The sequence below is a fragment of the Pseudophryne corroboree genome, chromosome 1 (assembly GCF_028390025.1).
Source record: "Pseudophryne corroboree isolate aPseCor3 chromosome 1, aPseCor3.hap2, whole genome shotgun sequence".
Taxonomy (NCBI): domain Eukaryota; kingdom Metazoa; phylum Chordata; class Amphibia; order Anura; family Myobatrachidae; genus Pseudophryne; species Pseudophryne corroboree.
This window is the reverse complement of record NC_086444.1, coordinates 792,517,039-792,534,467: the sequence shown is the minus strand read 5'-3', so window position 1 is coordinate 792,534,467 and position 17,429 is coordinate 792,517,039. Positions and strand designations below refer to the sequence as shown.

General features: G+C 44.0%; 1 protein-coding gene across 5 annotated transcripts in view; it reads right to left on the bottom strand.

Annotated features, from left to right (window-relative positions):
* PPP3CA (protein phosphatase 3 catalytic subunit alpha) overlaps window positions 1-17,429 on the bottom strand; it is a 356,718-nt gene that overhangs the window by 129,411 nt on the left and 209,878 nt on the right. For all 5 annotated transcript variants that reach the window (XM_063918417.1, XM_063918443.1, XM_063918426.1 and 2 more), the window contains exon 2: window positions 14,194-14,394. In XM_063918417.1, coding sequence (XP_063774487.1) covers window positions 14,194-14,394 — 201 coding nt within the window. The remainder of the gene's footprint in view (window positions 1-14,193; window positions 14,395-17,429) is intronic.

The following is a 17,429-nucleotide window of genomic DNA, read 5'->3' as shown; positions in this document are numbered from 1 at the left end:
CATGATATTCTGGTCTGTAACAAAGATGGTCTTTGTTCCTTTTCAACTTGAATGAAATAAAAGTACAAAAAATATTGCTTAGCATATTTTGTTATGCTATTAAAAATGTTTTTACTTTACAATAGAGCAAAAAAGGCTTGCAATAGTTTAAAGCAGCAATCCCCCTCTTTTGTTTTGCTTTTTAACTTTAGAATATCGACCTGGATGGTTCTGAAACAAAACAACAGAGACCTCAATAATTGATTTCGATATCCCATCAGCAGTTTTTGGTCTACTCTGTCACAGTTACATCATGCCCCTCCTTCTCACTGCCTTCACCATCACATGACATGCTGCATGTGGCAGTGATATTTATTTCTCCTGTAGCAGGATAGCGAAGAAGAAGAACAGAGAAATGCATGTTTAAAATGATATTTAAACTTGCGCGATTTGCTTCTTAATGTAAATAAAATAAGCGATAATGGTGTAAGACAATAACAGATAATTATAAAAGTAATTTACTAAATATACAGTGGCACAGTACAAGTACAAAAGCAGTCCCTACTGAAAATCTTCAGATGTGTCCTCAGACGTACATTCAGCTTCAATACATTATGCAGCGTGAGATGCCTGGTGTGAGTGAGCAGCCAGGTCCCGTGCAACTCTGCTAGTGTCGGGCGTCTTTTTTTTTTTTTGCAGAAAATGCATCTTACTCGCAACGCAATGAACTAGGACGCACAAGGGGACTGTGCTGATTAATGTATATTGGGTGTGGCGGAGACTATATATAGAGCAGAACAGATCTTGTATTGGAAAAAAGCTGTGGCTGCTACATTGTAGCACTTCTTGTGCAGATTCAGAGACTCAAGCTGGGTACACACTGGCCGATATATTGGCCGTTCACAGAAATATTGCGTCGGCCCTACTACACACACGGTGCATTCATTGTGTGTGTACGAGCAGAAAGCCAACCACCCGTACATATGCTGCAGAGGCCACCAGTGATTGACTGCTCAACTAGGCGGGTGCATGTAAATTCCCGCCCAATCCGCCTATAGATATATCTGCAGATCCACTGATCTGCAGATATATCGATCAGTGTGTACACACCATCAGTCTCAGATATACAAGTGTCATATCAAATGAATAAGCAGTCTCCTCGTGCGTCCTAGTCACATTGCGAATAAGACGCATTTTCAGCAAAAACAAACACCCAATGCTAGAAAATTCTCAAGCGACCTGGCGTGCCAAGAGGGGCTGTTTGGCATGACTTCAGCAAAGATGTATGGTATCTTTAGAACAACTCTTGATTACTGAAAAATGCTTCTAATATTCCCAGCTCCAACTTGTAAAGATACCAGATTTTGCAAACCTGCAGACACTATGGGACGGACATGTTTTGCACTTACATAAATTCATACCTCCCTACATTTTGAAATCCTGTCCCGGGACTCCTCACATAAAACTTACCTTCGTTAACTCTTTTTCTTCGAAGTCCATGGGATCCACAGGAATAACCTTGCGTATGGCTGGTGTGGACCAGGACGGGCACTGAACAGCATAAGCTTGTGAGCCTCCCAGGATGCACTAGGCTCCTCTCCACTCATACCCTGCCCCCATGCTGAGGCATTTCAGTTTTAGTTAACAAGCCTAAAGCAAGAACTGGAGAGAGGAGAGAAGGAAGAATGGTATACACAGAAAACACACCCTCATAGAGAAGAGAAGGGAACTGGTGACAGTAAAAAAGTAACCTATTGAAGCTAGGTGCGTCAGAGTGGACGCCCTGGGGATCCCATGGACCTTGAAGAAAAAGAGTTAACAAAGATAAGTTTTACCATAACTCTTTCTTTTCTTTTTCTGGGTCCATGGACTCCACAGGGATAACCTTGTGGTGTCCCAAAGCAGTTGTAATAGGGTGGGAACGCTCCAAAGCTGAAGGGAGGACATTGCAGCCAAAGGTTGCATCGTGAGTAGCAAACGTATCAAAGGCATAGAACCTAAGAAACGTGTTGGCAGATGACCATGTAGAAGCCTTCCAAAGTTGTTCAGCAGATGTTCTATGGCGTGCTGCCCAAGAAGGACCCACAGAGCGAGTAGAGACTGTACTTGGAACAGGAAGATCAGCCTACGTGTAAGCCTGTGAAATGGTCATACGGTGCCAACATGCGCTTATTGGCGGGCCAGCCCCGCTTGTGGAATCTATAGAGGATGAATAGGGAATCCGTTTTCTGAATGGAACTTGTAGGGACAACTGAGATCCGAAGAGCATGGACCACTTCCAACAAGGCTTACTCTTGTGAAAGACCTGGCTCCTAGACGGACGTGCCACAACGGGTTCGTTGATATGGAATTTAGGGAGATATCCCCTTTTAGTCCGAAGGACTGCCTGTTCTTGGTGAAATATCAAAAAGGGAGAGCGACAGGAGAGCTCCCAAGTAAGAGACTCGTTGGGCTGAAGCGATGGCCAGTAGAAAGTGTCTTAGCTGTTAACCACGTGAGGTCTACAGTTTCTAATGGCTCAAAAGGTATCAGTTGTAATCCCACAGAGCAACTGGGGGGATGAATAGAGGCTGTATCCGAAGTACAGCCTGGTGGAAGGTATGCACATCTGGTAAGGGAGCAAGTCTCTGCTGGAACCGGAAGGACAAGGCAGAGACCTGGACCTTCAGAGAATCCAGGCGAAGACCCAAGACTAGGCCAGCCTGTAGAAGGCTAACAGCCTAGGGATTCTAAGAACTTTAGGATCGTAGATACAATGAGCACACCACTGAAAGTAGGAGTGCCAGATATGGCAATATATGCGGGCTGAGGCTGGTTTCCGAGCCTGAAGCATAGTTTGAACCACCGGACCGGAAAAGCCTTTGTCCCTTGGGAGGGATGTCTCAAGAAACACGCCTTCAAAAACAAGCGAGGCAGGTACGGATGTAGGCAGGGCTCCTGAGAGATCTGGTCTGGATGAAAAGACAGAGGGAAGGGCTCGTCTATGGAGAGACATTGAAAATCTGTGAACCAATGGTGCCTGGGCCATGCTGGAGCCACAAGGAGTAGTGTGCCGCCGTCCTCCGTGAACTTGCGATGTACTCTGGGAAGGAGAGACACTGGAGGGAAAAGATAGGCCAGACAAAACGTCCATGGAACGGTGAGTGCATCCACGAAGCTCGCTCCCGGATCTTGTTTGTCCTGGCCCCGTAGACTGGAACTTTGTGGTTGTGTCTGGAGGCCATGATATCCCCATCTGGAAGACCCCACGTGCTCACCAGAAGCTGAAAGAGACCACTCTCCTGTGTGAACATCCTGTCGACTGTTGATGATAGGGTGCTATAGATACATGTAGGTTCGCATCCTGTATATCCAGGGAGACAATAAAATCCTAAGTTGCATAACCAGGACAAAGGAATGTAGAGTCTCCACACGCAATGTGGGTACCTTGAGGTATTTGTTGAGCAACTTAAGATTCAAAATGAGACGGTATAACCCATTTAGTTTCTGAACCAAAAAAAGCGTGGAATAGAATCCCTGGCAGTGTAGAGACCGTGGAACAGGGATAATAACACCTGACTGTAGCAAGAAGACAATGACTCCCTTCAGCGCGTGACCTTTGGCAGGGTCTGTCAATGGAGTGGTAGGAAAGTACTGTCTTGGGGGACTCTTCCTGAAGGAGAGAGCATACCCGCAAGAGACCACTTCTTGGGTCCAGACGTCTGTTGTGACTTGACACCATGTATGTGTGAACTGAAGAAGGCGGCCTACTACCCTGGGGTCCCACAGGGGGAGGCACGTCCCATCAGGCTGGAGGTTTATCCTCTGTCTTGGTAGTTGGAAGTCTAGCTGTCCAGGCACGCTTGATTTTGGGTTAGGAGGCCTTGACTGTGTGAGAGTCTTGGAAAGGTCTGATCTTTGGCCTTGCCCTGCGGATGAAAGGAAGAAGTCCAAGGCCACAGTGAGGAAGCCAAAGGTAGGCAAGCTGTCTTGGCAGTTGCCAGTTTATGCACAATCTTGTCCAGTTCCAGTCCAAATAGGACTGGAACTGGACAAGATCCTTAGACATAGGGGCTGGTTCAGCATCTTCTAGTTACATTGAGAATTTAACTGCCCTAATTAACCACTTGCCTGGCATGGTCGCATCAGATGCGACCACACCAGCAAGTGCTTTATCTGACCTGGTCGCACAGGATGCGGCCAGTCAGATAAAGAGTGTTAGCGGTGCAGGAGGGAAACTTCCCTCTGCTGCTGCTCGTCCCTCTGCCCCCCTGCACCCTCCCCCAGTGATTGCTGTGCTGCCGATCACTGCTGATAGGTCGCACATGTATGGCAGAGCTTCCAGGGCCTTCTTGACATCCGATTGGAGCCACACTATGCAGCGTGCTGCAATAGAAACAGCGGAAGCTTTGGAGGAAAACAGAACAGAATCCAAAGCAGCCACACCAATGTAATAGGCCACATCCCTGTTATTGGCAATAAGAGACAATTGTTCTGTGGTAGGCTCAGACATGAAACTGTGTTGAAGGTGATCAGCCCAAGTTTCTATGGCTTTAGCCACTCCGGCTGTAGTCGTAATTGGTCTGGCTGTTGCTCCAGTAAGGGAGTACAAAGACTTAAGACACGCATCCAGTTGTCTATCCGGTAGTTCCTTAAGAGAGGATGCAGTCAGGATAGGAAGGATGGAAATTTTAAGTAAGTGTATCACATAGGCATCTACCATAGGTGGATTTTCCCACTTTGTAAAATCAGCTGTGGGTAATGAGTGAAAGAAGAGGAGCCTTTTGGGAACAGTAATTTTCTTAGTAGGAGTTTTCCAAGCCTCATTTCCTAGCTTCTGAGAAGTGATCGGAGTGTGGAAACTTTGCTACCATTTGCGCAAAGGATCCTTAGACATAGGGGCTGGTTCAGCATCTTCTAGTTACATTGAGAATTTAACTGCCCTAATTAACCACTTGCCTGGCATGGTCGCATCAGATGCGACCATGCCAGCAAGTGCTTTATCTGACCTGGTCGCACAGGATGCGACCAGTCAGATAAAGAGTGTTAGCGGTGCAGGAGGGAAACTTCCCTCCGCTGCTGCTCGTCCCTCTGCCTCCCTGCACCCTCCCCCAGTGATTGCTGTGCTGCCGATCACTGCTGATAGGTCGGCACGGCAGGAGCCCCCCACCCAGCGGCTGCAGATAATAGGAGCCGCTGGGAAAGCATAAAACAACCTCCCTAATCCACCCGCAGACCCCCCCTGTGTACCTGGCAGCTGTCTTGGGGGTAAAAAGTAACGTTGCAATGGTCGTGATGTTCCGGTGTTACCGATCTTCCGCACCAATATTCAGATGTTTGAGAAAAATTATTTGTTTTAAAAAATTTTTTTTTTTTTTTTTTTTTTTTTTTAACTAAAATCATTTTGGATAAGGTTAAATTCATGTTCTTCACTAACAAAAAAAAAAAAAAACACGTCAATTTCGGAGCGGTTTTTAGAGAAAAAAAGAATCGTCAGTTAAGTAGTTAATGCAGCCACATGAAATTTGGGGTTCACCTCCTCATCCCCTGAGGGGGATTCTGCATCAGAAATCTTAGCTTGATCTGCAGGAGCAGATGATTCTTCAGAATCAGAGAGTGGTGTAGACTGTGAGGAAGGCACAGTACGCTTAGTGGCAGTAGGCGCAGGCAGCGCTACCTGACCCTGTACAAGGCTGTGAAATGCAGCAGAGGAAGTAGCCAAACTCTGTATAGATTTAAAGAAGGAGTCCAACCATGGAGGAGGGAAGGGTGGGGCTGCAATAATCTGATAAACAGGCTGTAATGACCTCTGGAAGCCCATAGGGGGAGCCGTCGGCTGCACTGAATGTGGTAGACCCATAGGGGGAGCCACAGATGGTGTAGCAATTTGGTCAGCGATTTTTAGAGAAAGATGCCCATGGAGGCTCTTGTACTGGAACTGGGGGGAATGGGGGGGGGGGGGGGGGGAGGACTGATGTGTTTGGAAGCGCTGACCATTCTGTGATAAATCCTGAGGTAAAACCACTATGTTATAGGTACTACATGCTACCAGAGTAGGTGACCCGCCCCAGTATGCTTAGTTTTGCTTTTGTTAGACATAACTTCAAGGAGTGTACATACACAATATGGTAATGTGCAGTGTGTAACTGGAACAGTATGCGACAATATGCCTTCACAAATATCACATACAGTAATGTGTGGCAGAGTAAACCCCAATACACACCAGTATTCAAGTCACTTAAGAATAGGGAAAGGTACAGGGAAAGCAATTATAAGAGAGAGAAGTACAAGCAGCAGCACTAGCATAAGTCACATACAATGCAAAAATACAATTTAACTGCAATGGGCACTAAATCAACTGCTCAGCCATGTAGAGAAGGCTGGTAGGATGCAGCACTGTGTATAACCTGACTATGAGGTATTCAGGGAGACTCAGCTCAACGCTCCCGGAGACCTGCAGAGCTCTGCTATGGCTGTCCAGCGTCTCTAGTGAGGAAGAAGCAGCCCAGGGCGGAAAGACCGCAGTGGAATGGCACCCTGGTCTAGGGAAGGGGAAGCTGGAGAAGCGCCAACCCCCCCTTGCTGACTTCCACCACCGGTACTCATTGCTATAACAATGGTCCCTAGTGCCAGTATACATTAAGCCCTGGTGGTCTAGTGCATCTGCGGGGCGCGCCATGGTCTGGGAGCACGTCACCGCCACCAGTCCATCTACCAGGACTTATGGCATAGGGCTGCGCAATGCATGGGTCTCTCAAGCGGGCACCCGCCTTACCTGTCCCCCATTTGTACAGTGCAGTCCTTGGTGTCCCCTGCACCTCAGCTAGCATCAGTGTGCAGGTTGTCCCGTCAAAATCACCGACCCACTTGTGGTGTCGCGGGCCGATGTGGGTTTACGAGCATCAGCGCTGGCATCCCCTGGACTGCCAGTCGCTGAATCAAAAGTAAAGATAAAAAAGTAAAAAATTAAAAAGCTTGGGCTGCATGGACCCCGGAGAAGAAATACATATTTCATGGAAATAAAGAAAGAAAGAAATATAAAATAGGATATTGTGTAAATCTGACAAATAGGAAAATCTGCCCCCTGGTCTAATAGTTTTCTTTTTCTTTTTATATGTGTTCAACATTTATCCCAACACAAGTTGTACACAGTTGTCAAACAATATGCAGCACCTTTCTTAAATTTCAATGAATAAACAGATGTTTGATGAAAACAATGCAGAATACTACCGGAAATAAAGTGCACATAAAGTCCTTGCCAAATAAATGTGTCTGCAGCTTGCCATAATGACATGCACCATTATCAGTGGCTGATTATCCTTTACAGATAATTTAGATGAGTCATGTCTACATCATGCTGCTAACAAAAGCATATCGTTTACACTACCTACTTTACCTACTACCGCGTCTAGACAGAATACCATTTCATGTTGCATTTTCTCGCTCCTGCTTTATTTCTATTCCAGCAAACAATTTACTATTCTGTATCCTAGCTGACACTGTGCCATCCAGGATGTGGGAAAAGATGGTTCAGGTTCCATTTATGCATTTCAGAGTCATTTCAGGATAGAAAAGCAGCTCCATAAACTGAATGAGAAAATCTTGCAGTTAAATTGCACTGAAGTGTAACATGATTGCTGTTGAACAACAATGAACAGCACATTTACTTCATATCTTCAATAAGATTCAGTAACTAGAGCAGCGGTGGGCATGTGGCAGCCCACCCCCGCAGCCCCCAGCTAGTTGCTCCAAATCTTATTCTCTGCTTAGGTATAAAAGGGAAGGAGTTTGTATGTCATTTCCATAAAGTCACAGACTGGCACTTGGTGACAACCAATGTGTTCGCTTTTGTTTTATTTAGACCATGCCACCATAACAGCTTCATCCATTTTCAGGAGAAATAATCTTTGTTTCACTAAGCTGTAAGATTGCCAACAATTTGATCCACATCTGTATGTTTATCAGAACATGGGGCCGCCGACCTATCGGATGATCAGTAAGTGCATACACACTTACGAAATGTTGGCCCGATGTGTTGCGTTTGACGTTACAAGTGGGCGGGCATTTACATGTGCCTGCCCAGTTGTGCTATCAGTCACCAACGGCCTCTGCAGCAAGTGTACGTACACACAGCACAATGCACCAGTATATCTGCATATATATCGTACATCGGCTGTGCTGCAGGGCCGATGCGATATGTCTGTGTACTACATCGTTCACAGACATATCAGGGGTACACAACCGCTGATGCACCCATAATATATCGGTCGTTCAATTGAATGCCTGATATATCGGCCAGTCAGTACACAGCATTACTTTCCCAGGAAGTTTCTTTCCCTTCCCACATGACTATGAGGTGCACTGAGGACAAGAAAAGCACCAGGGAATTTTCAGGTTCTGACCAGAAATTATGGCAATGGTATGTTATGTATTTTTTTTCTATTTCTCCGAGAGTATAAGGTTAACATTTTAGAACTATCTATAAGAGACACATCATTTTCATAACAGTTGACATTTATTTTGTTTGTGTATGTGTTTCTCAGATTGTGGCAGATGTAAGGGGTTGATGAGATACAATATAATGCACAGTAGGTATCTAGTAGCAGAGAAATTTCAGAACTTTCCCTGGAGCTTCTTTAGCGATAATGGACCTGATTCAGAACCCGGTGCTCCCTCTGCTGTAATCGCAAAGTACAGAAGATCGGTACTTTGTGCATGGCCAGAATATGGGTCCTGCGTCATCGGAATTACCTCCATTTGTGTGAGTGCAGAGGCCAGGATCTCCGTCTTCTGACAGAGATTCCCTGGCTGCATGTTAGGAGCTGCGGCAGCCGGCCTGCATTACCACATGGAGTAATGCATGGGGTAATGCAGGCAATTTCAGAGGAAATAAAACATTTTGTTAACAAATACTGTCAGCTGACAGAAGGTATTTAAAATGTTTTTGTTTTTTTCTGGTGTAAAACATTGTAGGCCTAGAGTTTTCTACTCAAATACATGTTTCAATATAACTCTAGTGCGGTCAACATATATTCTATTGCTAAGGCATTTTGGGGGTAATTCCAAGTTGATCGCAGCAGGATTTTTGTTAGCAATTGGGCCAAACCATGTGCACTGCAGGGGAGGCAGATATAACGTGCAGAGAGAGTTAGATTTGGGTGGGGTGTGTTCAATCTGCAATCTAATTTGCAGTGTAAAAATAAAGCAGCCAGTATTTACCCTGCACAGAAACAAAATAACCCATCCAAATCTAAAGGCCCGTACACACTGGTCGATGTATCGGCCGTTCTCTTGAACGGCCGATACATCGCGGGACTGTCGGCCAGTGTGTACGGGCGATACGTCTGTGAACTCCGTCGTTCACAGACGTATCGCGTCGGCCGCGCAGCACAGCCGACAGCCAATATATCTAACGATATATTGGCCCGTCGCTGTGTGTGTACGGGGCGGTCGTCCCACCGCCCGTACACATGCTGCGGCGGCCGGCGGTGATTGACAGGTGAACTGGGCAGGCGCGAGCGCCCGCCCAGTTCATGACGTCAGTCCCCTGGCGGATCGGGCTGTGTGTATGCACAGCACACTGCCCGATCCGTACATAGATATATCTGCAGATCAATTGATCTGCAGATATATCTAATAGTGTGTACCCACCTTAACTCTTTCTGCACATGTTATATCTGCCTCCACATGGTTTTGCCCAATTGCTATCAAAAATCCTGCTGCGATCAACTTGGAATTACCCCCTTTATTCTATAAATTCTCATGCATATCACAGTAGCAAGTCAGGCATAAAATACAGCTTATTAAACTGTATAGATAATTGGGTATAGACAACCTTTATTTGATTTGACGCTGCAGGTGTTCTACAATTTTGTGCACATCCTCAAAATTGATTACATGCCACATTTTCTCTTCAATGGCTTCCCATACAGCAATATTCTTCATATAATTAATACATATTTGAAGCTGGTAATACAGAGCAGTCTATCTCTGTAATAAGCTTAGTTAAGGATTATAAACACATGACTCGGGTTCCAGCGCAAACGACTAAATGTATGAAATTGGTCCAGACAGTTAGTGGTGTGTGGAAAAGATAGCCAAGGAAATGAAAGCTCAGAGGGGCTTACACAACTGACTTATGACAGATGTGCCATATTTATATATTTCTAATGGATAATTTTAAAATGAATGAAAAATCTACTGATTAAACATTACACACTCAGAAATATCCTAGTAATGGTTTTACTTCTTAATTAGTATACAGAGTTGAGATTTTTATACAGATTTACTAAACAGTGACCAGAGAGTTAAGAGAATAAGAGTTAAAAACAGAGGAAATAAATACTCCTGGCTCAGAGGTTATGTCATGCACAGAGACACAATCACTAGGGGGTATAGTTACTAAAGTGCAGATTTTCAGACGTGGAGATGTTGCCCATAGCAACCAATCAGATTCAGGCTGTTAGGTGTTATATACATGATAAGTAGTGATGTGCATCGGAAATTTTTCGGGTTTGGTGTTTTGGTTTTGGATTTGGTTCCGTGGCCGTGTTTTGGATTCGGACGCGTTTTGGCAAAACCTCCCTGAAAATTTTTTGTCGGATTCGGGGGTGTTTTGGATTCGGGTGTTTGTTTTCAAAAACCCTTCAAAAACAGCTTAAATCATAGAATTTGGGGGTAATTTTGATCCTATAGTATTATTAACCTCAATAACCATAATTTCCACTCATTTCCAGTCTATTCTGAACACCTCACAATATTATTTTTAGTCCTAAAATTTGTAGAGAGGTCGCTGGATGGCTAAGCTAAGCGACCCAAGAGGCCGACACAAACACCTGGCCCATCTAGGAGTGGCACTGCAGTGTCAGACAGGATGGCAGATTTAAAAAATAGTCCCCAAACAGCACGTGATGCAAAGAAAAAAAGAGGTGCAATGAGGTAGCTGTGTGACTAAGCTAAGCGACCCAAGTGGCCGACACAAACACCTGGCCCATCTAGGAGTGGCACTGCAGTGTCAGACAGGATGGCAGATTTAAAAAATAGTCCCCAAACAGCACGTGATGCAAAGAAAAAAAGAGGTGCAATGAGGTAGCTGTGTGACTAAGCTAAGCGACCCAAGTGGCCGACACAAACACCTGGCCCATCTAGGAGTGGCACTGCAGTGTCAGACAGGATGGCAGATTTAAAAAAAAGTCCCCAAACAGCACACGATGCAAAGAGAAAAAGAGGTGAAATGAGGTAGCTGTGTGACTAAGCTAAGCGACCCAAGTGGCCGACACAAACACCTGGCCCATCTAGGAGTGGCACTGCAGTTTTCTAGCGAGAGGATGAGTGCTTCCATCCTCATGTGAATCTGAACCACTAGCCATGAACATAGGCCAGGGCCTCAGCCGTTCCGTGTCGTAAATGGCATATTGGCAAATTTACGCTTCTCATCAGACGCTTTTAATTTTAATTTTTGGGTCATTTTACTGCGCACAACTAAAATGCAGCACAGGTATGGATGCATAGTATACTTGACGACACAGAGGTAGAGCAGTGGACTACTGTACCGTACTGCTATATATATACTGGTGGTCACAGCAACATTCTGCACTGTCCCCTCCTACTATATACTGCGCACAACTAAAATGCAGCACAGGTATGAATGCATAGCATACTTGACGACACAGAGGTAGAGCAGTGGACTACTGTACTGTACTGCTATATATATATATTGGTGGTCACAGCAACAATCTGCACTGTCCCCTCCTACTATATACTGCGCACAACTAAAATGCAGCACAGGTACGTATGCATAGTATACTTGACGACACAGAGGTAGAGCAGTGGACTACTGTACCGTACTGTTATATATATACTGGTGGTCACAGTAACATTCTGCACTGTCCCCTCCTACTATATACTGCGCACAACTAAAATGCAGCACAGGTATGAATGCATAGCATACTTGACGACACAGAGGTAGAGCAGTGGACTACTGTACTGTACTGCTATATATATATATTGGTGGTCACAGCAACAATCTGCACTGTCCCCTCCTACTATATACTGCGCACAACTAAAATGCAGCACAGGTATGGATGCATAGTATACTTGACGACACAGAGGTAGAGCAGTGGACTACTGTACCGTACTGTTATATATATACTGGTGGTCACAGTAACATTCTGCACTGTCCCCTCCTACTATATACTGCGCACAACTAAAATGCAGCACAGGTATGAATGCATAGCATACTTGACGACACAGAGGTAGAGCAGTGGACTACTGTACTGTACTGCTATATATATATTGGTAGTCACAGCAACAATCTGCACTGTCCCCTCCTACTATATACTGCGCACAACTAAAATGCAGCACAGGTATGGATGCATAGTATACTTGACGACACAGAGGTAGAGCAATGGACTAATGTACCGTACTGCTATATATATACTGGTGGTCACAGCAACATTCTGCACTGTCCCCTCCTACTATATACTGCGCACAACTAAAATGCAGCACAGGTGTGGATGCATAGTATACTTGACGACACAGAGGTAGAGCAGTGGACTACTGTACCGTACTGCTATATATATACTGGTGGTCACAGCAACATTCTGCACTGTCCCCTCCTACTATATACTGCGCACAACTAAAATGCAGCACAGGTATGGATGCATAGTATACTTGACGACACAGAGGTAGAGCAGTGGACTAATGTACCGTACTGCTATATATATACTGGTGGTCACAGCAACATTCTGCACTGTCCCCTCCTACTATATACTGCGCACAACTAAAATGCAGCACAGGTATGGATGCATAGTATACTTCACGACACAGAGGTAGAACAGTGGACTACTGTACTGTACTGCTATATATATATACTGGTGGTCACAGCAACATTTTGCACTGTCCTCCTACTATATACTACAATGCAGCACAGATATGGAGCGTTTTTCAGGCAGAGAACGTAGATATTTGCAAGCACACTGAGCACAGATATTTGCAGCACACTGAGCACAGATATTTGCAGCACACTGAACACAGAAACTGAGAGAACGCAGCCACATCCTCTCCCTATCATCTCCAAAGTACGAGTGAAAATGGCGGCGACGTGCGGCTCCTTATATAGAAAACGAATCTCGCGAGAATCCGACAGCGGGATGATGACGTTCGGGCGCGCTCGGGTTAACCGAGCAAGGCGGGAAGATCCGAGGCTGCCTCTGAACCGTGTAAAATGGGTGAAGTTCGGGGGGGTTCGGATCCCGAGGAACCGAACCCGCTCACCACTAATGATAAGTAGAATGAGATACATTGCTATGGGCAACATCTTCACTTCTATAAACCCACACTTTAGTAAATATACGTCATAGGAGTCTCCTCCTATAAGCACTGGGAGGAGCTCTGAGGAAGGATTTTTGGGGGAAATATAAAGAAAGATGTGCAAGTGTTAAATCTGCTTTATTTAATGGCACAGTGCTCTAAATGACCAAAATGCCCTTTATTCGGATACAAAAAAATCCCCCAAGGATTGTGGTAAGTGACATACTGATACCCCTTTCACACCACACAAATAACCCGGTATCGACCCGGGTCACTGTGCGGTGTGAAAGGGCCCATGGCAAATTCCCGGGTCGCCTGACCCAATAATTGAACCCAGGAATAAAGCAGTTTGAATACAGGGTCAGGGGCAGTGTGAACGGGTTGCTGGGTCGATGCGACCCGGGACCTGTTCACATAGGGAGAGGCGGCACGGAGATGAGCTCATCTCCCAGCACCGCCCCTGATGCCGGCTCTGTCCCCCTCCACTATGGCAACCCGACCCGGCATATTGCCGGGTCAGGGAGCCAATTGTTGTTAGGGCCCAATGCCAGGTCCCACCTAGTAAGGACCCGTTTCCAATAACCGGGTGGGACCCGGCATTTGCGATGTGAAAGGGGTATGACACACACTACAGACTGTACATGTTGAGGCCCCTTAAATGTGCAGTTTACAGGAGCAAAAATTCCTAGGTGGAGATCCAAAATCATATAAAATAAATGATTATATTTGGGAGTGTGTACGAGTATAAACTAAAATATATTGTATATCCATCTATATCAATAAATATAAAATAATTGTCTAAAGAAAACATAAAATGTGATCACTCTTGTATTTATTCTTGACCTATTAAAAGGATCTGCTTTGCATTCATTAGTTATTCTTTTAATAAAACATAAATGAACACATTTTGCATTACTTATGCACCTGTGACTGGAGCATCTATGTCCAGGAGATTTTTTTCCAAGCGAAGAATGGAAGCTCCCTCGGTTATAATTCGAAGAGCAACACTTTCTTCAAGTCTTCCTTCTTTCATTAAGTGAGCTTTTAAAACGTCCACACGAGGTTTGCCATCATTGTCAAATACTTCTTTTGCTGTAAGCCTGTGATTCGGAGGAAATGGTACAGCTAGAAGACAAAATGGAAGATAATGGTTCTTAACAACAAATAACAATATGCACAATATATAAATGTATGTATGCAGTACACTAGGTGACATCTTTATTTTCGCCTATCAAGTTGGCCTTTGTTTGACACCTATTTGTGGTCTGTATAAATACTCAGGAGGCAGCACTGTGTGCCAAATCAATATTCAGCTGATTTAAGTGACACCAAAAACTAGTGACACCAAAAAAGCAGCAGACACCAGATGGCAAGGTGATGCTCCAATTGATTAAATGTACTCTTATGGATATTTACGCATATAAACCTTAACAGGGTACAGGTGAAGGGATACACAGAATAAATATATATTTATTTATTACCAGTTATTTATATAGCACACACATATTCTGCAGCGCTTTACAGAGACTATTTGCCCATTCACATCGGTCCCTGCCCCAGTGGAACTTACAATCTATATTCCCTACCACATGTACACGAGCACACATTCATACTAGAGTTCATTTGTGTTGGGATTCAATTGACCTACCAGTATATTTTTGGATTGTGGAAGGAAACCGGAGTACCCGGCGAAAACCCACGCAAGTACGGGAAGAATATACAAACTCCGCACAGGTAGAGCCATGATGTGACTCGAACCCATGACCTCAGTGCTGTGAGGCAGTAATGCTAACCATTACACCATCCGTACTGCCCATTTAGTTGATCTTTATCCCATTTTTATAATTATGGAGTTGAATATTATCATCTTGTAATTGTTTCACGGATCAATACATACTGAATATGGTCCAATCCAGAATAGCTCCAGAATCCATGGGGTATATTTACTAAATATTGATTTTGATCAATTTCAGATCAATTAAAATTGATCTTAATCGATGTTGGGCTTCCAGAGTTAAAACATACAAATGTATGTTTTAACTCTGGAAGCCCAACATCGATTAAGATCTAACATGTGTTTTATGTTCATTTTTAAATGTTAGTAAATGTGTGTTTTAGCCCTGGAAGCCAGACATCGATCAAGATTGATCAAAGCTACCTTTAGTAAATATACCTCCTAGAGAACCATTAGTTTATACCCCCACACAAAAAAAAAAACGAACATCAATTGAATTTTTGGAAATGGTCACTTTGGTATCAAATATGTATTTTTACTGCAAGTCAGTTTATGTGATGTGCGAATTGTTTACTGAAGGTATGTTGTGTTTCCCTAACACATACTTTCCAAGAATATCTAGGAGAGTAGACCAGCCTCCCACATCTCAGGTTTGATGAAACAATTTACAGTGAATCGAGTCATGGTGAATAGACCCCCTACTGCCTGTACAAATTGCGGGGCTACAACAATGGGAATTTCATCACCATCTTACTTGTATTTATGCTGTACCTAACCTTCTGGATCTCCTGACTGGAAGAGGTAGAAGTAGGCAAATATGCCCCAATGCTCTCTATTGTGAGAAAAATGCTACATCCTGCAATTTGCAATCACACTGGGATATTCTAAATACTTTGCTAAATCACTTCAGATATCATTAGAAAACACATCCTTGCACTGCCTATAGATAATTTGAACTACAGTATGTAGAAGACGCTTTAGAAAGACAATTAAAACAGAAGCCAGGCCTCAGTAGCTGATCAAAATTGCATCAACTAACTCTCACAACTTATTTGAACAGAGCATTTGAATGATTAAGACATCATGGGAAACAAAACGTAACACTTGGCCAAACTATAGTAGGTTAGGGTAATAACACGATGCTGTTACATTAAAACTGGGGCCTGATTGAGAGATGGACAGAGCTGATGTAGGAAAATATGCTAATGCTGCAGGAAACGCCGTGTAAGTAGACGCTCCCTGCCAGCATCTCTGAAACGTTACAGTGAATGGACAGTATTTTCCCCACTGCTGGGGCCAGTGAAGCGGACACACCCTCTGTTTCTGAAATGCTGACAATGCTCACCCCTTCCCCAAACTACCACAGAATGTCATACAACCATCAGACATGTACCATCAAGTTTGCATATATTTCTGAATTAGGCCCCTTGTTTGAAAGTTTTAGACAGTTTATTCTTGCTCGAGAGTAGCTTGTTGCGGTTATGCATTTCGGGACTAAAAACAAACTTGCATCCTACATATTAAATGAGGAAAGTTTAGGGGTAACAGTATTGGAAAAAGATTTGGGGGTACTCATTGATAATAGGCTTAATAACTGTATACAATGTCAAAGTGCAGTAAAGAAGGCAAGTAAGGTGCTTGCGTGCATAAAACGGGGAATTGAGACAAGGGACGAGGATGTAATCCTGCCACTGTACAAATCATTGGTACGTCCGCACCTGGAATATTGTGTTCAGTTTTGGGCACCACTGTATAAAAAAAGATATCGGTGAACTCGAAAGGGTTCAAAGGCGAGCTACTAAAGGGCTACAGGGACTGGATTACGAGGAAAGGCTTACTAAGTTGAATATGTATACACTGGAAAAGAGGTGTCTAAGTGGAGACATTATTAATATCTTCAAATATGTAAAGGGGCACTACAAAGAGTTATCAGAGGAATTATTTATTAAAAGAACTCTGTTTAGGACACGAGGTCACTCACTGAGGCTAGAGGAGAGAAAATTTCGTACGCAATGGAGGAAAGGGTTCTTCACTGTTAGGGCAATAAGGATTTGGAATTCCCTGCCAGGGAAGGGGGTAATGGCGGACTCTGTAAATGCATTTAAAAAAGGATTGGATGAATTTCTGATTGAAAAAGATATCTAAGGTTTTAACATTTAAAATATTGTCGTTGATAATCCGGGTGTAACATGATTTATAGTTGTTAACTAGTCATAAAACATTACTTCAGCAGGTACATTATAATCAACTCAACTTAATACAGGTTGAACACGATGGGCATTTTGCCTCTATTCAACCTCAATTACTATGTTAATAAGTTTGTGTAAACTACATATATCTACAAATAATATTTTTAGGTGCCTAACAAATAGCTTTTATACCCACAAGCTGGTTGCCCCAGAGCAGAGAGCGACACCCTAGACAA